A 22,305-nucleotide genomic window follows, 5' to 3' on the forward strand; every position below is an offset into this window, starting at 1 on the left:
CTCAAGTTCCATGCCTGCCATCCTCATTACCATCTTCATGGTCACGACTCCTGCCTGCACTCTCCCCAACTATGTCATTGCAAGACAAACTCAACCACAACAAGTGTGAGTGGGTACAGCCAGCTGGAGTCATGCCAGAGCTCAGAATCCTTGTGACCTTCAAGGAGAGAGCACTTGAGCTGGCTGGCGAGGAGGAGGACCGTCCCTACGCTGATGCTGAAATGGAGGCAGCAGACAAACATGAGAATCCTCAAGACACGCTTTCATTTCTCAAGTCTCAAGTGACTAATCAGTGTTCCCTCCTTTATCCCCTGCAATGCACTCATGCCATCTCTCTTCTCCTGCAGGCAAAGCAGCTGAGCAGCCCAGGCTATCCCCACGCCCCTTAGACCCTCTGGTACAAGCAGCTCTGAGGAAGTTTCTCAGACACCACCGCTAACAATGCATCACAGTTGTCACCCGCGCCCAGCACTGGCACAGATACTCACACTTCAGTGGATCCAATAAGTAAGCAGGCTTCTGGGTTACTCACTGGTGAGCACCTCACAGCTCAATATCCACAGCAGGTAGAGGAAGGGACGTCCTTGGAAAACAGAACTTGAAGGGATGCTGGAGGCCAAGACTCTGCTAGACCCCTGGCCAATGATGTGTCCCAGGGTCTGGTCATTCTAGAGCTGATAGAACTGCAAAGGAAGGGATCACAGTATCTCTCCTTGGATTACAAGGCTGACTGGAGGAGTGCCATCGGCTTCTGTCTGAGGAGGTGCTGCCATCACTCCTATGCAATGAGGCCAGCACTACAAGGGTGGCATCTGCAATGCAGACCTTGGTGCAGGATGTGCACTCCATGGCAGAAGATGTCTATACCATGGTTCAGCTCATGACCTTCATGTCTGAGGGCATGAGCTCCAGGGCGCAGGGCTTTAACTGCATAGTGAAAGCACCAGTGGGAATTCACGTGCCAGTACCAGAGGATGGTAGGGCTTCTGGATCTCACTCCAGCTGCCTCTCTATCCCATAGAAGAGCACGGGAGGCATTGGAACCAAAGGGATGAGAATCGTCGTGGGGCACAGCCCAGGTCCTCCCACCCCAAGGGTGTCCAGCCTATCTGACCCCCTTCTCTCTGTGAGTGCCACACTTCCAGCCTCAATGCAACACCAGTGCTGCCTGAAAGAAGGCCAGTGCCTGTAAGGTCGAAGTCCACCAGGAGCTGTCCATCAAGGTCATCTCAGGCAACAGGGCGTGGAAGTGAGCAGGCCTCTCCAACCTCAGCTGTGGATCCTGGGGAAGCACCTAGATGTAGTGCAAGGGTAAGGAAGGGTAGGAGGTTATAAGCACTTAGATGGCATGGGTGTAGGTAGGCACATGTATATAGTTCTCGAATAAATATTCACTTTGTTCACCCACAGAGCCTCCAACATGTCATTTGGTGCCCAAAGCTCAGAACCCCCTGCTTCATCCCTGTGAGTGTGAGAATGGCTGTGCATGGTGGCACAGTGGTTAGCACTGCTGCCTCACAGTGCCAGGAACCCAGGTTCAATTCCGGCCTCTGGTCACTGTCTGTGTGGAGTTTGCACATTCTCCCCATGTCTGTGTGGGTTTCCCCTGGGTGCTCTGGTTTCCTCCCACATTCCAAAGATGTGCAGGTTAGGTTGATTGGCCATGCTAAATTGCCACTTAGTATCAGAGGGATAAGGAGGGTAAATATGTGGGATTACGGGGATAAGGTCTGGGTGGGATTGTTGTCTATGCAAGCTCAATGGGCCAAATGGCCTCCTTCTGCACTGTAGATTCTATGATTCAACCATACTGAAGAAACTATAGACGCTCAGCTGCAGGCAACTCCTCCCCAACCCATCCCTTCCCACATCCCATTCATTGAAGCGACGTCCCTCCTCCCCCCATCAAAGTTAGAGCATTTGAAGAGTGCAGCATTGCACCTGTGCACCAGATGCCGAGGGGCTGTCAAAATGCCCACCTTTGGCGAAAGCTGAAACTAAAAAGCTGAGTATTTACACTAAAGGGGCCTGCAGTACCTGATACTCATCTTAAACCATTTACGAAGCCCACCCATGTGCCTGTACATTGGTAGGGAACATTCAGTTCTCTGTTAGGCAGGAGTCAGACATATCGCGCTCTGTCCTCACAGCAAGCCATCATCACTTTCCTGCAGAGTCTGGACAATGGCTTTGGCCCCGTGCAACATTGGTTGGACGATGCTGGTGCCACATTTTTGGTTTTACCTGACACACATGGCTACTCGCTCATATCCCCAAAATGAGATGCTATAAGTGCCTCCCTTGCTTGGCAGCCCATTCTGGCCCTGTCCATAACCTTGCCTTCCTCCTCTGCAGCATCATCATGTCCACCTCCCTCCTCAACATCCTTCTCATCCGATGAGATATGGTTCTTGTCCATCTCCTCCTGTTCCAGCTGATGTCCCTCCTGCAGCAGTGAGTTATGGAGTGTGCAGCACACCACAACAATGCGGGAGAACCTCTGGGGATTTTCTTGCAGGGCACCCGCCCCTCCCGGTCCAGGCAACTTCAGCATTCCAATGGCCTGTTCAATCAGCACACGTATTGAAGCATGAGCTTCATTGTACTGAGTCTCCGCTGGTGTTTGTGGTCTCCGCAATGGTGTCATCGGCTACCCTCTGAATGGATACCCCTTGTCCCTGAGGGGCCATCCCTCCAGCAGTGGTTCTCCCCCAGAAATGGCTGATATTTGTGAGTGACCCAAGATGTAACTGTCATGGGTTCTCCCCGGGAAATGGACACCCACCTGCATGATGCACATTGTGCGGTCACAGATGAGTTGCACATTGAAGGAGTGAAACCCGTTGTGGTTCATGAATGGTGCCACCTGTTGTGATGGTGACCTAAGAGACACATGGGTGTAGCTAATGACACCTTGACTTGGGGCAGCCCTGCTGTGAGGCCGAAGTCCTCAGCCCTGGTGTCCTGGCTCACCTGATTCCAGTCCAAGTTTATCAACATCACTGACTTTGCCTGCACGGCATCTATAACCTCCCTGAGACCTAAGATAAACTGGGAATGCCGCAGATATCCCCAGGGAATATCTGTGCTGCCCTGGAAGATGTCGTTGGCGAAAAAGTTTGCGTGTCACAGAGCGGGAGTGTCGGCGGGGGCGGGAGTGTCGGCGAGGGCGGGAGTGTCGGCGGGGGCGGGAGTGCCGGCGGGGGGGCGGGAGTGCCGGCGGGGGGGCGGGAGTGCCGGCGGGGGCAGACGGGGAGCTCAGGAGGGACGGGGAGCGCAGGAGGGACGGGGAGCGCAGGAGGGACGGGGAGCGCGGGTGGGTCGGCGAGCGGGTGGGTCGGCGAGCCGGAGGGCGGGAGGGTCGGAGGGCGGGAGGGTCGGAGAGCGGGAAGGCCGGCGACCACCTTCTGACCTTATAAATAACTGTCGATGGTAGTCATGATGTGGAGATGCCGGCGTTGGACTGGGGTAAGCACAGTAAGAAGTCTCACAACACCAGGTTAAAGTCCAACAGGTTTATTTGGTAGCAAATACCATAAACTTTCGGAGGAGCTGTGAATGAAGGAGCTGTGCTCCGCAAGCATATGGTATTTGCTACCAAATAAACCTGTTGAACTTTAACCTGGTGTTGTGAGACTTCTTACTGTGCTTATAAATAACTCCCACATTGGATGAGCTGGAAAGAATTTTTGGAGTCAATCCCAGAATAATCACTATGATCTTAAAGATTTTTTTGGGAAATAATGTACCTTATCTAAATGCACATCGTATTTTGATTCGGACACAAAATGTACCTTTTTATTTTCTTTCTTTATTGTTGTCTCAGATGTTCTTGAATTACAAAATAAAGCACTTTGATTAATATTGGACAAACATTATCTGAACAGTTCTCTGGTAGTTTCGTTTTGACAGTCACCTCAGTGAAAAAAATCCTACTTATGATGATCAGGCATAAATTGAAAGCTGCACCTTCAGACATGGATCTGCAACCCAGAGAAAATCTGTGCTGCGTTGTTTCAACCCGACAATAGTGACATTCAAATTAAGTTTCAGGTAACTACCGAGACAAACCAGTTAGTCAAGATCATTTGTCGGAAGAATCTGGCGTGGAAAGCTGTAGTCAAGCTATACGCTGCTTCAGTTTGCTATTATTATACTTGACTCACTGGAGTCCAAGGTTCATTTTCATTTGAATGCACTGACCCAACCTAAGGTTTAAAGCCGGTAAGCCTGTTTGATTTTCATGCTTTGGATTGACCTGAATTTTATACACAGTCATTCTCTGGTCTAAATCTCTTCACATCTGTTCTGCTAGCGGAATGGTTTTTGAACAAATAAATAGTTTAGATTTGTATTGTATGTTTTAAAATAATTAAATACATGGAAGATTGTTTACACATTCACATGATCCTCTGTTTAATGATCGTGGTTACATAGTAACCAGAACAATTCTGACAGACTGCCCTCTTTTCTGTACATGGCTCCAATCAAAAGAAATCATACTTTGTTATTTGAACATCTTATTAATTTACATTTAAAACTTACATTGCTTCATTTTTTTCACCATTGGTTTAGAATACTCAAGTCAAGCATCTCACTATCTGGGAAGTAGCCACTCTTAACATTATTTTCTCTGTACTTGTAGAAGTACCTAAGTGATATACGTGATGGCTTACGCTCCCTCTCGAATGATAGCTACCATAAGGAACTCACTGTAGAATAAGTTGTTCACCTGTGACTAGTGTTATTCCGCAGGGCTCTGTATTGGGACCTCTGCTGTTTGTGATTTATATAAACGATCTGGAAGAAGGTACAACTGGGGTGATCAGTAAGTTTGCGGACGACACAAAATTGGCAGGACTTGCAGATAGTGAGGAGCATTGTCAGAGGCTACAAAAGGATATAGATAGGCTGGAAATTTGGGCAAAAGAAATGGCAGATGGAGTTCAATCCTGATCAATGCGAAGTGATGCATTTTGGTAGAAATAATGTAGGGAGGAGCTATACGATAAATGGCAGAACCATAAAAGGTGTAGATACGCAGAGGGACCTGGGTATGCAAGTCCACAGATCCTTGAAGGTGATGTCACAGGTGGAGAAGGTGGTGAAGAAGGCATATGGCATGCTTGCCTTTATAGGATGGAGCATAGAGTATAAAAGTTGGGGTCTGATGTTGCAGATGTATAGAACGTTGGTTCGGCCACATTTGGAATACTGCGTCCAGTTCTGGTCACCACACTACCAGAAGGACGTGGAGAGAGTACAGAGGAGATTTACCAGGATGTTGCCTGGTATGGAGGGGCTTAGTTATGAGGAGAGATTGGGTAAACTAAGGTCGTTCTCCCTGGAAAGACGGAGGATGAGGGAAGACTTAATAGAGGTGTATAAAATTATGAAAGGCGTAGATAGGGTGAACGGTGGGAAGCTTTTCCCCAGGTCGGTGGTGACGTTCACGAGGGGTCATAGGTTCAAGGTGAGGGGGGCAAGGTTTAACACGGATATCAGAAGGACATATTTTACACAGAGGGTGGTGGGGGCCTGGAATGCGCTGCCAGGCAAGGTGGTGGATGCGGACACACTGGGAACATTTAAGACTTATCTAGATAGCCACATGAACGGAGTGGGAATGGAGGGATACAAAAGAATGGTCTAGTTTGGACCAGGGAGCGGCACGGGCTTGGAGGGCCGAAGGGCCTGTTCCTGTGCTGTATTGTTCTTTGTTCTAATCTGAGTTCTATCTCATGCTGCACTGACTGACTTGGTGTATCAACAATCCACTGCTGTATAAAATTCAGAGCTTGTTTCAAATTACCTTGTCTTTTTAATTGCTTCAAGATAAATTTACATCTTCATAATTTACGAACTTCCTTTATTTTGAAATCTTACATGAGCCTTGTTTTTGGTGTGTTACGTGTAAAGTGCATATTTTGGTCGCCCACCTGGTTTTGCCAGGCAGATGAGTTATGGAGAGCTTTTACCTCACTTGAGCTAGGCGGCCAAAGATTTTAAAGTTTTCTCTCCGATGTACATTCCATAGAAACCCTACAGTGCAGAAGGAGACCATTCGGCCCACCGCGTCTGCACCGACAACAATCCCACCCAGGCCCCATCTCTGTAACCCACATATTTACCCCACTAATCCCTCTAACCTACACATCCTGGGACACAAAGGGGCAATTTAGCATGGCCAATGCACCTAATCCGCACATTCTTGGACTGTGGGAGGAAATCGGAGCACCCGGAGGAAAACCATGCAGACGGAGGGAGAATTGCAAACTCCACACAGACTGTGACCCAAGCCGGGAATCGAACCCAGCTCTCTGGAGCTGTGAGGCAGCAGTGCTAACCACTGTGCCACCGTGCCGCCCACATCCTTTCTCTTTTGTTACAAATTCTTCTGTCACAAGAAGTAAGGGTTTGCAATTGAATGGAACAAATACTGAAAGATAAAGAATGAAAGATGTATTGTGATATCCAAGGGTCATCATGGAACTGCCATTAATGATGACAGAATGTACAGCCATTATGTTGCTACATTAGAGGGAACAATTGCTTTGGGCCAAATGCATGCATGGCAAGTTGCAAGTTCAGGAGCACTTCTAGGGTCAGGCTACAAAAGCACCCAGTACCTGATCATGACTGTAATTCAAGACATTGGGCCATAATTTGCTCTGTTAAGCCAATTAATGGTATCTGCAGCCAGTTAGACTTACCCTTGCATGTTTCAATTTTTAATTTTTCTGTGCGGCAAGTTGTTGAATGTTTACGGTGAGAACAAGGGAGGCAAACCAGACATTTGGGATCCAAGTGAACATAGGAATTAGGAGCAGGGGCTGCATGGTAGCACAACAGTTAGCACTGCTGACTCATAGCGCCAGAGACCCAAATTTGATTGCCGCCTTGGATCACTGTCTGTGCGGAGTCTGCATGTTCACCACGTGTCTGCATAGGTTTCCTCCGGGTGCTCCGATTTCCTCCCACAGTCTGAAAGATTTGCTGGTTAGGTGCATTGGCCATGCTAAGTTCTCCCTCAGTGCACCCGGACAGGCGCTGGAGGGTGATTTTCACAGTGACTTCATTGCAGTGTTAATGAAAGCCTACTTGTGACACTAATAAACTTTGAAACTTTAAAAACTTTAAACTTTAAGTAGGCAATTCAGCCCTTCGAGCCGGCTCCGCCATTCAATCAGTTCAAAGCTGATTTCTTCCTGGTCTCAAATCCACCTCCCTATCTGTCCCCATATCCCTTTAACCCATTTTTTGTCAGAAATATATTTATCTCCTTCTTGAAACTATTTAATCATAGAATCACTACAGTGCAGAAGAAGGCCATTCAGCCCATTGAGTCTGCACTGACCACAATCCCAACCACGCCCTATCACCATGGCCCCATACTTTTACCCTAGCTAATCCCCCTGACACTAAGGGGCAATTTGGCATGGCCAATCCACGTAACCCGCACAGGGTCACTGTCTGTGTGGAGTTTGCACATTCTCCTCGTGTCTGCGTGGGTTTCCTCCGGGTGCTCCGGTTTCCTCCCACAGTCCAAAGATGTGCGGGTTAGGTTGATTGGACAGGTTAAAAAAAAAAAATTGCCCCTTAGAGTCCTGGGATGCGTAGGTTAGAGGGATTAGTGGGTAAAAATATGTGGGGATAGGGCCTGGGGTGGGATTGTGGTCGGTGCAGACTCGATGGGCCGAATGGCCTCCTTCTGCACTGTAGGGTTTCTATGATTCTATGATCTTTGGACTGTGGAAGGACACCGGAGCCCCCGGAGGAAACCCTTGCAGACACAGGGAGAATATACAGTCTCCACATAGACAGCACAGAAAATGAGCATTATTAACCAAGGATTAGCAGTGTACTAGAACGCCAGGAATCGAATCCAGGTCTCTGGCACTGTGAGGCAGCTGTGCTAACCGCTGTGCCACCGTGCCAAATGATTCAGACTGCACCATGCTATGGGGCAGTGAGTTCCACAAATTCACCACCGTCTGCGAGAAGTAGTCCCTCCTCATCTCAGTTTTAAATCTACCGCCTCTCAATCTGTACCTGTGACCTCTTGTTCTAGATTGCGCCACTAGGGGAGACAGGGAAACCTAAACAAATCAGACTGAAGGATTGTGAAGTAAACAATGCAAAGATAGAGAAGCAAGTGTAAATTAGGGTGAATGAAATCAATGTCAAATCAGGAATAAAGGGAGAGAAAGAAAGATTTGATTCAGAGAGTGTAAAAACAGACAGAAAAGAAAATTTTATTTGATTAAAAAGGTATTTAAAATTTGACATTTTAAATCTTCAACAAAAATGAAAGCTTGAATGATATTCTGCACTTGTATTAATTAATTTTCAGTGCCAGAGAGGCTGACAGTTACTAATACCACAGCATTAAAATGATGTCGACTGGAATAGACAAAACCTAACTTTATGTAAGTTTTGTTACTATCTATTGAGTAAATAGAACTTCTCAATACATTTCTATGGTAAGGCAGTTAGCAAGATGCAAAGCTAATGTCAGAGTGCTACATTTTGGACAGTACTTTCTCAGCTAAAGTTGCAAATGCTGTTTATCTCATTGTTACATTGACAACATATTATGGACGAATGTGGTCAATGTATTTACAGCTGATATAGATAGGTGTTTGGAAATGCGTTCTAATACACTGATAATCCTTGGTTAATGATGCTCATTTTCTGTGGCGGATTTACTTGGTGGGGGTGGGGACAGGTTTCACAACTCCCATCACTCACACTACCTCCCCCCCGCAATCATTCTGAGACTGGCTAATGTGTCTTTGGAGGACTGGCTCCATTCTGCTCCAGGAAACCACCATTATCCTCTTTGTCTTCTGGGTTCAGCCTGTGATTGACAGATGGGTTGTCAGATTAGGAAAGTCAGCAATTCACTGTTAGTTTGACAGCACATTATGGGCTAATGTGATCAATGTAATTGCAACTGACATTGTTAGATGTTCTGAATACATTCAATTACATTCATAGCTTCCAGCTCAGTTCCTTACTTGCCAAGTGAACCAAATCTGGAGTTCAGCTGCCCCATCGCCAACAGTTCTTGTGATGGCGATGCTCCCATAAAGTCGTTACGTAGGGAATTTCAGGATATTGACCCAGCAACAATGAAGGAATGACAATATATGTCTGAGTTACAATAGTGTGGTGAAGATGGTGTTCATATTACGTTGAGAATTGTACACTCCCCCTCCCAGCTCCTTTCCGAGTGGGTTCTGACATGGGGGGAGCAAAAAATAGCATAGATGGGATTCCCTCTGGGACCCCTCTTTCCACAACGCGGATGCAATTTTACAGTGGGGCAGGCAGAGCCTCAGATATGAAGCCTTCTTATGTCCTAGTCAAGGCCCTTAAGTGGCATCAATTTTTAGGTAGGCAGGTGCTCATTGACCGAGTGTGCGAAACAGCGAAAGTTCTCACCTTCAATTGCAGGTAGGAAATGTGGGGGGATGAAGACATCTTCATCAGAAGGGCCCTTCAGACTGGGGGGTGCCCTCCCCTCATAGAAACATAGAAATATCTAACATCAGGGTAACTAAAGTACTGGCCCACCCTGACTTCATTGCAGTGTTAATGTAAGCCTACTTGTGACACTAGTAAACTTTAAAAACTTTAAACTTTAAGAAGTAGACAATGCAACCCTTCGAGCCTGCTCTGCCATTCAATCAGTTCATAGCTGGTCTCTTCCTGGTCTCAAATCCACCTCCCTACCTGTTCCCCATATCCCTTTAGCCCATTTTTTGTCAGAAATATATTTATTTCCTTCTTGAAACTATTTAATCATAGAATCGCTACAGTGCAGAAAGAGGCCATTCGGCCCATCGAGTCTGCGCCGACCACAATTCCAACCAAGTTCCTGCCCACTGGAATCACACCCCCCCCCCCCAATTCTTGACTGCTCTCCGCAACCCCTGACTACACCCGTACCCGTCTGATTACCTCCCGACTGCTCTCCTTACCATGGCTCCCTCCAGTGACATCAATGATTTCTGAAGTTCTTGGGTTTCGATTCAGCCACCATTTTGTTTATTTGAGTGCACAAATTTCCTTTGCAGCCAGTTCCATAGAAATAGCAATTTCCATGGCCTTTTTCAGAGTAAGGTTACTCTCCATTATCAAACGTTGCTATATTGCTTGCTGCGCAGACCACAGATGAATCTGTCCCGAATTGTGTCATTCAGCACATCTTCAAACTCCCAGTATTCTGCAGCTCTTTTATGCACAAGCCACAAATTGTGCAATTGACTCCCCCTCTCCTGGTTCTTTTGTAGAATTTAAAGCGTTCTGTAATCACCAAGGGTTTTGGTGAAAAATGTGTTTGCAGAATGTCCACAATCATTTTGTACATTTTAGTTCCTCTTACTTCTTAGGTTGCATTAAACTACAGAGGAGATTAAACATTCAGATGATACTAAGATTAGCGGAGTTGCGGATAGTGATGAAGATTGTCAGAGAATACAGCAGGATATAGATAGACTGGAAAATTGGGCGACGAAATGGCAGATGGAATATAATCCAGACAAATGCAAGGTGATGCATTTTGGTAGATCCAATTCAGGTGGGTGCTTTAAATAAATGGCAGAACAATCAGGAGCATAGACATACACAGAGATCTGGGAGTACAGGTCCACAGATCCTTAAAAAAAATGATAGAAATGATAGAAACCCTACAGTGCAGAAGGAGGCCATTCAGCCCATCGAGTCTGTACCGACCACAATCCCACCCAGGCCCTATCCCTATATCCCTACACATTTACCCGCTAATCCCTCTAACCTACACATCTCAGGACACTCAGGGGCAATTTTAGCATGGCCAATCAACCTAACCCGTACATCTTTGGACTGTGGCAGCACAAATTTCTCGAGGAATTAAGGGCTATGGGGAGAGAGCGGGTAAATGGAGTTGAAATCAACCATGATTGAATGGTGGAGTGGACTCGATGGGCCGAATGGCCTTACTTCCGCTCCTATGTCTTATGGTCTTATGGTCTTATAAATTACAGTCATAGCTAGGGTGCAGAGAAAGGTTGTCGGCACCTTAATATCTTCAGCTATTTTGTTTGTCTGCACAAAATATTCAAAATGCTCAGTATAAGAGCTCATCGCTCCATATTTTCATCAAAGGGTCCCATGACGCAGAAAACTCCAGCCATTTTCTACTAATGGAGGTTTCCTGCATGCACACTTTGCAATGTGTTTCCAGCAGCTACCCTGATTTTACTTTCACACAAGGCAACAACTCAAACTTCAGCCTCTTATTTAACACGCCCAACTCTATGACTGCTGCACAGTTTAGTTACTCATGCCCACCTAGCCCGTCAGGTCCTGAACACATGCGAAAAGCTTATTTTCTAACTTTTCTGTTTCCGATTTTTTTCCTCGGTAAATTCATCTCCCATGTTGTCTCCCATCATCGACCTTGTCATTAGGTTTTATGTTGTATATCGGAGAATTATGCTAGGGAGCATGGAGGGTTTTAAAAAAAACAGACCTTTATTTACAGGTGTATGTTTTCTTACATGGCTGCTTCTTCTCTGCCTGTTTCTTGCGCGAGGGACTTAGGACATAATTTTTGGTGAATACATTAATACTGCAGAGCTAAGTAAACCAATAAGAATTAATGCTCTTTCTCTGCACCCTAGCTATGACTGTAATACTACATTCTGCCCTCTTTCCTTTCCTTCTCTATGTACGGCATGCATTGTCTGTAGAGCACGCAAGAAACAATACTTTTCACTGTTTCCCAATACATGTGACAATAATAAATCAAATCAAGTTAAATGCATATCACCCACATCCCACTTTCTGCCCTCTGAATAACTGCTTTTTACCTCCACTCTTTGCTTTCCATCTTGCAGCCAGCTAGCTACTTACTCCATTTTATTCGTTGTGTCGCCCTGAAACCACATGCTATCACCGTATTGAATAGTTTAACACATGGTACCTTTTTGAAGGTCTTTTTGAAAATCCAGATGACATTAGAACCATGATGTTACCCTTGTCTGCTCTCTCTGTGACATGCCAAGTGGTTGATCAAATTAAACTTTTCCTTTAGAAATTCATGTTGACTATTCCTCCCTGTATTTTCGGTTTCTAGATACTGGGAGTGATCTTACCAAAAAAATTCTAAGTCCAGGACGGGCATGAAAACGGGGAGACTTTTGGATCCATTTTTTGCACTAGTTCAAATCTGCGATCTTGTGCACTCAGTGCATGAAAAAAATCAGCAGAAATGGTTTCTCACGTGTAGAGGGAGGGGGGCGGAGCTTAAGCCACCCGATTGCTGGCTGAGAGCAGCAGAGGACCCCATTGCGCATGTGCCGGTCTCTCACAGCAGAGACATGTCACTCAGCCTCTGCTGCTCTCAGCTTGCCTCCATGGCCTCAACAAAGCAATCCCCCCTCAGGTACTGCCCAGAATGGGCATAAAGCCTATTAACGAAAAAATGATGAAAGTTTCGGCACGGCTTCTTCCACACTCCCGGATGCTTCCACACTCCCGGACGCTTCGGCCCTCGGCGGCGTGACATCACACTGGCGAGAATCACTACTGCTCTGCAGTAATGGAGAACAGGAGCCATGGCCACGCTGGGGGGAACCAGAAGCCATTGAAGCCTCTGGGTGGTTGGGTGCATGGCCGGGCAGTGCAAGCCTGACAATGCCCACCTGGCACCCTGACAATGCCCGATTGGCACCATGTGTGCCAGTGCCAAGGTGGTGAAGGCTGAATGGGGGTGGGGCTATGACAGGGGTTATGCACAGTGATGGGTATCTTACGCAGGGGGAGCTCTGCAAGGGGAGTGGTCGGCAAGGGGGAAGCTCTACACAAGGGGTAATCAGCAGGGGGGGTTCTGCAGGATGGGGCTTGTGGGGGGTGTGCAGTGGGGGGGGGGGGGTGGGTTGCAGAGGGTGATGTAGCACAATGGCACCCAAGTGCTCTGAAGCTGGCTTCCCTGGCCTCCTTAGGCTCTGCCCCCCCTTCCCCTGCCCCCCCACCCCACCCCCACAAAAAAAAGGAGTTCCCAGCTGTCAACAAAACAGACACAGAGCTGGAAGATTGCAGGGCTGTTTTCACACTGTTAAGACACTGAGGATGGAATTTTGTGAAAAAATTCTAAGTGCCGAACGGACGAGAATTTGGGCGAGTTTGAAAATGCATTCTTATGGCAATTAGTGCAGTAAAAGTACCAGGATGTGATTCTCACCAAAGGTGTGTGTGTGTGACTGTGGAGACTGAGCTCTAGGGGTGCCATTGCATAGGCACACCAATCTCCCAATACATAGGGACATCTCCTGTCACCCCCACCCTCCCACATCCCCTACCCCCCTCTCCCCCCATGAACATCAGGACCCTGTGAGCTACCCCCTTGTCTCCCCCTGTCATAGCTCTATCCCGCTAGTTTTGCCCCCACTCTGGCTCCTCCTCCTGTGCACTCTGGCACAGTTATGGTGCTCAGTGGGCAGTGCCAGGGTGCCAGGCAGGCATTTCCAGGTTGGCACTGCCCCATGGGCTCTGCCTGGCCCTACCCCCAACCCCCAGTGGCTTCATTGGCCTCTGACTCCCCCCGGCGAGGTTATCGTGTCTGGTCCCCATTGGTGGAAACCATACATGAGTTTCACCGGGGAGAACCTCGGCTGGCCTGGTGGTAAAGGTGGTAAAGGCAAGTGAGCCTGGATGATAGCGTCTGGGACTCAATGACATACAAAATTTCTAATTAAATTTGCTTTGCGCCCTTTTTGGTGCAAAGCCGACTTCACCGGCAAAACAGTGCTGGCACGACCGCGGGGTGGGTGGGGGTGGGGGTGGGGGGGGGGGGGGGGGCGAAAAACAGGGTGCGAACCTGATTTTTTGCCTCCCGCCCGATCTTAGCACCTCACCTCGCTGAAAGTTGGGCGGAACAAGGTCATAAGATCACATCTTTAGAATTTGTTTGGGAAAATTCTGCCCTTTGGGTTTTCTTACTTATTTCAAATCAGTTGACAAGATTCATGTACAATTTATAAATTTTAAAGAAAGCAACACAATTTAGTTTTTCTTAAAAGGATTTGCTAAATTTAGTTTTGACAAAGTAGATGGAGCAAATAGGAGAAACCCTTGTGATGGTTTGCAGACTGAAAAAGCTCAAAGAGAATATAAAACTGTGATGCTGATTATGGACTGGGGTCACATTTTGCATTATATTCTTTTCCTTACATACACAATTGCAGAATTGAGTACAATAGCTTTTCTGTGAAGAAGCCCATGTATTTTGAGATGCTGCAGCATTACATTCCAGGCACATTTTCTTTTGCAATTATGCAACAAACAAACAATGCAACTATTCTATTTTCAATTTCACTCCAACTTCTATTCGTTATGATACATACAGCAATTCTAGGGAGTGGTAGAAATAGCAGCAGTATGCACTAACATTTTGAATTATATGAACACAGGAAGTTCCCTTATTGTTTATATTATGCTCAGACTCACATCCTGCTTAGGAATTATGTTACACACATTTATTTAGCAGTCAAAAACACGTTGAGAGCTATGGTACAAAAAGTAGACAGTGTATCAGAACACCCACACTCGCACACACACACACACACACACACACACACAAGCTGCAGATTTGCGGGATTGTAAAAATTAAATGTGATATTTTGTTCCAGCTTTAAAACAATTCTGAAGTTTGTTTTTGGATTCTTTTGATCCTGAACTGTGGAGTTAAAATTAGCCAATGAAAGCGCAACTGCAGATATTGCTTTGGCAGCAAAATCCCCCTGCTCGCCTGTCGTTCTTGTCAGTGATCCAGTAGCAGTGAGCAATTGCACTGTGTGAAGCATTTATTTTAATTAGAAGAACAATTTACATGAAGGAAACTGAAAAATACTGAAAAGGTATGTACCCGGCTGAGAAATTGTTAGTGGTTAAAATACTGACTCAGTTGAACCACTGATCAGGAGGATGGCTCATGCAGCAATATTAGACTGGAACATTCCACGGTTGCCTGCAGCAAACAAACACAGACTGTTTATGTTGTTATGTATTAGCTAGGCAAATGTGACTGGAGTGTTACATTCTGTTCAATGTGGATCACTTCAGGATTCATTTCATAAAGGAGCAGAGTTAGGGCCTGGATTAGATTTCTAGAATTAGTTCTCAGATTTACAGGAAATTTGTGATTTACAAAGCAGGATCAGGTGACACAAGAACTGTATTTAAATTCAACCACAAGACCACAGTTTCAATTCTTTATGGCTAGATTAGCAAAAGGACCACAGAGAGACATCTACTCAACATAACTGCAGTAATTCTAATTGTGTCTCCTACAGGCCTAGTTACCATGGATGATTCATTTTATGTGGAACTTAATAGCAATATCACATCAGCCAGTAAAATGGAAGGGAAACAAATGAAAGCGATGGAAGAACTGGTTGAAACAGAAAAACGCTACTTCACTTTACTACGGCAATGTACAACAGATATCCGGAACCATTTACAATGCAAACAGGTAATAATTTTCAGCATGTATGTACGATCCAAGAAAAGAATTGTGACAGGCTATATAACACTGTTCCAAAGGTTGGTCTTAAATTTACAATTGAGAGGCAGAATTTTCTGAGGTCACTTCAGTTAGGGTCAAGTAGTTTGGGAGGTCATGGGAGGGCAAACTGTAGGTGACAAGAATGAACAAGCAGGGAAGATAAAATAAAAGTTAAATATAACAAACCATAATGAATTTAGCAAAAACGATAAGATGAAGAAGTTACATAGAGGAAAAAGAGTGAAATAAAGGAACAGGGCATTGGACGAAAAATAATCAAAGGAAAAGGAATACTTCAAATACTAATTGAATCTCAAGGGCATTGAGATTGTCTGTTTTAATTATTAGTGTCACAAGTAGGCTTACATTAACACTACAGTGAAGTTATTGTGAAAATACCCAAGTTGCCACATTCTGGTGCCTGTTAGGGTTAAAGTTAAAATTAAAATTTATTTATTAGTCACAAGTGAGGCTTACATTAACACTGCAATGAAGTTACTGTGAAATTCCCCTCGTCGCCACACTCCGGCGCCTGGTTGGGTCAATGCACCTAACCACGTCTTTCAGACTGTGGGGGGGAAACCGGAGCACCCGGAGGAAACCCACGCAGACATGGGAAGAACGTGCAAACTCCACACAGACAGTGACCCAAGCTGTGAATCGAACCCGGGTCCCTGGCACTGTGAGGTAGCAGTGCTAACCACGGTGCACTGTACTGCCCATACACTGCGAACTTAGCATGTCCAATGCACCTAACCAGCATGTCTTTCCGACTGTGGGAGGAAACTGGAGCACCTGGAGGAATCCCACGCAGACACGGGGAGAACGTGCAGACTCTGCACAGACAGCGACTCAAGCCTGGGTCCCTGGAACTATGAGGCAGCAGTGCGAAACACTGTGCCGCCGTGTCTGTAAAACTGATATTGCTTGTTTTACATCCCCCAAAGTTGTGAGTTCCCTTAATTTTCAACCACTCTGAGCAGTAAGTGGACCAACCACCATTTATATAAAACCAATCTAACTTTATTTTTGAGAGGATAAGCACCATAATAGTATAGGCCTGAATTTTACAACCCCACCCTCCCCCTCAACCCCAATGGATTTTGAGACGCATGGAGAGTGGGGGCTATAAAGTAGCATGGACAGGATTCCCTCAAGGCAGGGTCTTGGACGCAAAGCCCGCTCTTGCCCCTATTAACCTTTTCCTGCCCAACCTAAACTTTCAGGCTGGTGGGCACCAGGTAGCAGAAAACAGGAAATAGAATAAGTCACTGGTCTGAATATCAGGCAGAAAGTGTGAGGGAGCCATGCCCCCGCCATCTAAAACATTCAGGAAATAGGGATTTATGCTCCCCAGTGGTAGATTTGAAGGCAGGGGTGGCTCATAAAATGCAGTGTGTGGCCTACCCAGCACACCTGCCAATTTATCTCCCATTTTATGGGGTAACGGTGCAGGTGCAGCCCACCCTTGGGCCTATGGTGGCCCTTAAATGGTCAAGTAATGGCCATTTAAGTGCCTCATCCCATCTGCTTACTAATTTACCCCTGCAGGGGGAAGGAAGTCCATGTCAAGCTGGTAGCCTGGCAGCTATAGATACGTGAGCTGGTATTGGACACGGGGGAAGTTCCCTCCTTTGAGAGTCCCCTGTGTTTGTTGGAGGTTATGATAACTCCACGGAGGCGAAAGTCCTGTCACCAAGTTACTTTATTTACACCTTACATCTGTACCAGTCAGCTCTCCAGTTGCTCCCTACCGAATGCAGGCTGGGAGGCTGACACACCTGCTTGAAATAGGGAGCATGAGGCTCACTGATTTAACCATCAATTAAGACTCATCAGATAGTTCATACTCTAGCAAGCCAACCTCATTAGCCTGGCTGAAGTCCCCCTTGAACCTTGCAACCCAACCTTTCAAATGTGGCCCCTCCTCTACCCTCTCACTCCCCTGATTGAGGCCTGCTATTCAATACTCTGGACTTACCTTCAGTCTGGCTTCCATTAGCTTCTCCTCATTGAGGACTGGCTGCAGTCCCAGCTGTGGTCACTCTTCGAACCTGGCACTGTTAGGACTACAGAGCTGCCAGTCAATCAGATTAGCCGGCAATTCTCTGAGGCAGAACTACCTCTCCAGGCTTGTCCTTAGACAATTAGTATTGTATTAAACTGCTGTGGGTCAGGCTCTATCAATGGGATGCTCTTCCGCTGGCCCTCTGGGCAGGAAATGCCGCCATCCAAAAAAATCCTGCCCATAGAAAAACATGAGCCACAGAAGGAAGCCATTAACAAACATATGAACATATGAATTAGGTGCAGAAGTAGGCCATTGGCCTGTTCCACCATTGAATAAGATCATGGCTGATCTGTTTGTGTTTTGAATTCTACATTCGATCTATCCTCGATAACCTTTGATTCCCTTGCCTAAAAAGAATCTATCTATCTCCACCTTAAAAGTTTTTAATGACCCTGTCTCTATCGCCTTCTGAGGCAGAGAGTTCTAAAGTTGTACAACCCTCCAAGAGAAAAACATTCTCCCCATCTCTGTCCTGAAAAGGTACCCTTAATTCCAAAACAGTGTCCCTAGTTCTGGACTCGCCACAAGAGGAAAAATCCTTTCCATGTTCACCTTGTCAAAATTATTCAGGATCTTATATATTTCAGTTAAGTCATCCCTCACTCTTTGAAACTGCAGTGGAAATAAGCCCAGTCTGTCCAACCTTTTGCTCAAAAAACAACCCACTCATTTGAGATATCAATCTAGTAATCCTTCTGTGAACCACCTCCAACACATGTACACCATTCCTTAAATAAGGAGACCAGAACTGCACACATTATTCAAGATGTGGTCTCACCAGCATCCTCTATAACTGAAACATAAGATTCCCTCATAATAAAGGCCAGTATTCCATTAGCTTTCTTAATTATTTGCTGTACCTGCATGTTAACTTTTTGTGACATTACAAAACACCTCGATCCCTCTGCACCTCGGAATTCTGCAGGCATTCTATGTTTTAAGTAATACTCTGCTTTTTAATTTCTTCCTGCCAAAGTCAACAAATTTACATTTTTCCACATTGTACCTAAATTTTTACCCATTTACTCAACCTATTTATATCCTCCTTATGTATTCTCATATTTTCTAACCTATTCTTTGACTCATTTGGTCCATCATTGTCAGCTGATTAAGAATTATCTCGCCTAATCCACCTCCCAGGTTTTGTTCTGTAGCCCTATAAGTTTCAGCACTTGGAGTACATATTCAAATGTTTTTTAATGTGATGAGGGTTTCTGATTCTATCAGCTTTCAAGCAGTGAGTTTCAGATCCCAACCACACCAGGGTGAAAAATGTTTCTCTTCAACCTCCCTCTAATTCCTTCTACTAATTATTTTAACTCCATTTCCCCAGTTAATGATCTTACTGCTTACGGAAATAGATCCTTTCTATCTACTCTAATTAGGCCCTTTATAATTTCATACACCTCAATTAAATCTCCCCCAGTTCCTTCTGTTCCAGCTTATCCAATTTTTCCTCGGAGCTAATTTTTTCCATTCCTTGCAGCATCCTTGTAAATTCCCTTTATACCCTCCCCAGTGTTATCATATCCTTGCTCTTATGCTGTGACCAGAACTCTAGGAAGCATTCTAGTTACATTCTAACTTGAGTTCTATATATTTCTAACATAAGCTCTCTCTCACGATCTGCCACCATGAATTACATGACTTAGATTTAGTTCCTTCGGTCCCATGTAGGATGATGGGCAGCAAGTGTCTGTCACCATGCCTGGTGCATCACAGTCCCTTTCGCTCCAGCCCAGGTGGTATCCCACTCTTAGAGGTCCTCCTTAAATGTACTTCACCAAGTTTTCTTTTCTATGGCCTGCTCAGTCTTCTCCCTCCATCTGGTGGTGTCCATTCTCCTGCCACCCTGGTGGGACATATGTCTGGGAGCCTGCCTCAGTCACCTCACTAACATGAATTTCTAAAGGCAACTCAGACCAATCCTCTGTAGCACTCCTTTGCTTCGGGCCAAATGCTCTATTTCCATGCTAGAACTTTCATATCATTCTATATAATGAGCTCCCATTGATATGTTTGAACACTTCTGCCTCTTCTCAACACCCATATCAAATCAGTGCTGTACTGAATTTTTCTATGGCCGGTTTCTCCCAAGTAACCATGGGAAATCTTTTACATCACCCATTTTCAGTGCACATTTGTATCTTGCAGGTCACTGACACATCGTTCATTGTGGTCATTAATTTTATGGAAGGTCTCTATTCTTAAATGGACAGCTATTTTGTGCCATTGTTTGAAATCTACCGCTTCTGTATTATACAGGATACTGTTTCTGTGGGAGAAAGGAAAGTAATGAAACCTCCTGAATCATTAATGGATCGTTTTTTGAATACATACTCCTGTTATGGAATTTCAGAAACCGGGAGTGCAAATGAGCATTTTCACCTCAAGGCTCCATTAGGATCCTATCATATGCTGTCACCTGTCTGTAGAGGGCCAGGCTATTGTACCAGCACATGTTCCAAGACATGCAAAAACTGTAATTTGCAGAATGATGTAACCTTCTGCAGCCAAGAGTTGGAATCATTTCTGGGGCAGGTGTCAATGGCTGTGACATCTCTGTCCAATGGCTGTGAAGAAATCAGTAAGAAGTTTAACAACACCAGGTTAAAGTCCAACAGGTTTATTTGGTAGCAAAAGCCACACAAGCTTTCGGAGCTCTTAGCCCCTTCTTCAGGTGAGTGGGAATTCTGTTCACAAACAGAGCTTATAAAGACACAGACTCAATTTACATGAATAATGGTTGGAATGCGAATACTTACAACTAATCAAGTCTTTAAGAAACGAAACAATGTGAGTGGAGAGAGCATCAAGACAGGCTAAAAAGATGTGTATTGTCTCCAGACAAGACAGCCAGTGAAACTCTGCAGGTCCACGCAACTGTGGGAGTTACAAATAGTGTGACATGAACCCAGTATCCCGGTTGAGGCCTTCCTCGTGTGTGCGGAACTTGGCTATCAGTTTCTGCTCAGCGACTCTGCGCCGTCGTGTGTCGCGAAGGCCGCCTTGGAGAACGCTTACCCGAATATCAGAGGCCGAATGCCCGTGACCGCTGAAGTGCTCCCCAACAGGAAGAGAACAGTCTTGCCTGATGATTGTCGAGCGGTGTTCATTCATCCGTTGTCGCAGCGTCTGCATAGTTTCCCCAATGTACCATGCCTCGGGGCATCCTTTCTTGCAGCGTATCAGGTAGACAACGTTGGCCGAATTGCAAGAGTATGTACCGTGTACCTGGTGGATGGTGTTCTGACGTGAGATGATGGCATCTGTGTCGATGATCCGGCACGTCTTGCAGAGGTTGCTGTGGCAGGGTTGTGTGGTGTCATGGTCACTGTTCTCCTGAAGGCTGGGTAGTTTGCTGCGGACAATGGTCTGTTTGAGGTTGTGCGGTTGTTTGAAGGCAAGAAGTGGGGGTGTGGGGATGGCCTTGGCGAGATGTTCGTCTTCATCAATGACATGTTGAAGGCTCCGGAGGAGATGCCGTCCTCTGGCTGTCTTGTCTGGAGACAATACACATCTTTTTAGCCTGTCTTGATGCTCTCTCCACTCACATTGTTTCGTTTCTTAAAGACTTGATTAGTTGTAAGTATTCGCATTCCAACCATTATTCATGTAAATTGAGTCTGTGCCTTTATAAGCTCTGTTTGTGAACAGAATTCCCACTCACCTGAAGAAGGGGCTAAGAGCTCCGAAAGCTTGTGTGGCTTTTGCTACCAAATAAACCTGTTGGACTTTAACCTGGTGTTGTTAAACTTCTTACTGTGTTTACCCCAGTCCAACGCCGGCATCTCCACATTGTGAAGAAATCAGCAGCATTGAACTTTTATGCAGCAGATTTATTCCAAATTACCTTGGGAAATCTAGGTCACATTTTCCATTTTCAGCGCATCTTACAGCGTCCGTAACTTCATTAATTTTCTTTGACAAAATGCAGCAAGCAACATTTTACTGAACTCCCCAGAGTGCCAGGCATTCGTGATTACATCCATGTAGCCAATTTAACCCTAACTCCAGTACCATTTAATTCCTGAACATACCGTGCAGCTAGTCTGCAGTTCTAGGAACTGACTAATCTCTGTAAACCTCCAAGAAACTGAAAGTTTCAAACATTCTTTTACCCCATAACATTCCACCATGCACTTGACAACAAGAATGGTTGCTGGAGGCTGTGGAGGGGACCTGGGGTATAGTGGTGTCACGACAGAAATATTTTATTAAACCCAAGGATATGATCTGAGGTAAGGAGTAAAATGACACTTGCTTCCACTAGGATCTTAGTTGAGCAAAGAATGTGCTGCAGTACAATGGACCTCGGTGTCTATATATTTTGTAGCTTGCTTTGTTCCTCCACAATATTGCCCTATAATGTTGCATGGCAATAGCTCAGTCAGGAGAGGGAAGGTAACAGCAGCTAAAGTCAGAAGCTGACCTAACCATGTGCCAAAGGAATTCACTGGACAGCTATTAACTCAATCAACAGGAGGCAAATATTTACATCACGGAGACATTAAATGCACAACAGTCATCTTGAAATATCCTCAATTCCATTGCCATATCTAGTCTTACCAACCTTTACCATCAGACATGTCTTCAAATTCAAGAGGCAGGATTTTTAGACCCCACTGGGGGTGAGTATGCAGCCAGGCAGATGTAAACATTTATGCCGCGGAAAGTTGTC

At 45.6% G+C, this 22,305-nt stretch overlaps 1 protein-coding gene across 8 annotated transcripts in view; it reads left to right on the forward strand.

The window, feature by feature from the left end:
• Positions 1-22,305, forward strand: part of arhgef37 (Rho guanine nucleotide exchange factor (GEF) 37) — a 163,991-nt gene that overhangs the window by 55,776 nt on the left and 85,910 nt on the right. For 2 of the 8 annotated variants that reach the window (XM_078231081.1, XM_078231088.1), the window contains exons 1-3: positions 4,075-4,224; positions 10,398-10,585; positions 15,342-15,520. In XM_078231081.1, the coding sequence (XP_078087207.1) occupies positions 10,531-10,585; positions 15,342-15,520 (234 nt within the window). In that variant the 5' untranslated portion in view covers positions 4,075-4,224; positions 10,398-10,530. Of the gene's footprint in view, positions 1-3,943; positions 4,225-10,397; positions 10,586-14,819; positions 14,907-15,101; positions 15,210-15,317; positions 15,521-22,305 lie in introns of those variants that run through there. The other 6 variants (XM_078231082.1, XM_078231087.1, XM_078231084.1 and 3 more) reach the window with 6 other exon arrangements.

The sequence above is a fragment of the Mustelus asterias genome, chromosome 16, assembly GCF_964213995.1.
Source record: "Mustelus asterias chromosome 16, sMusAst1.hap1.1, whole genome shotgun sequence".
NCBI classification, from domain to species: Eukaryota; Metazoa; Chordata; class Chondrichthyes; order Carcharhiniformes; family Triakidae; genus Mustelus; species Mustelus asterias.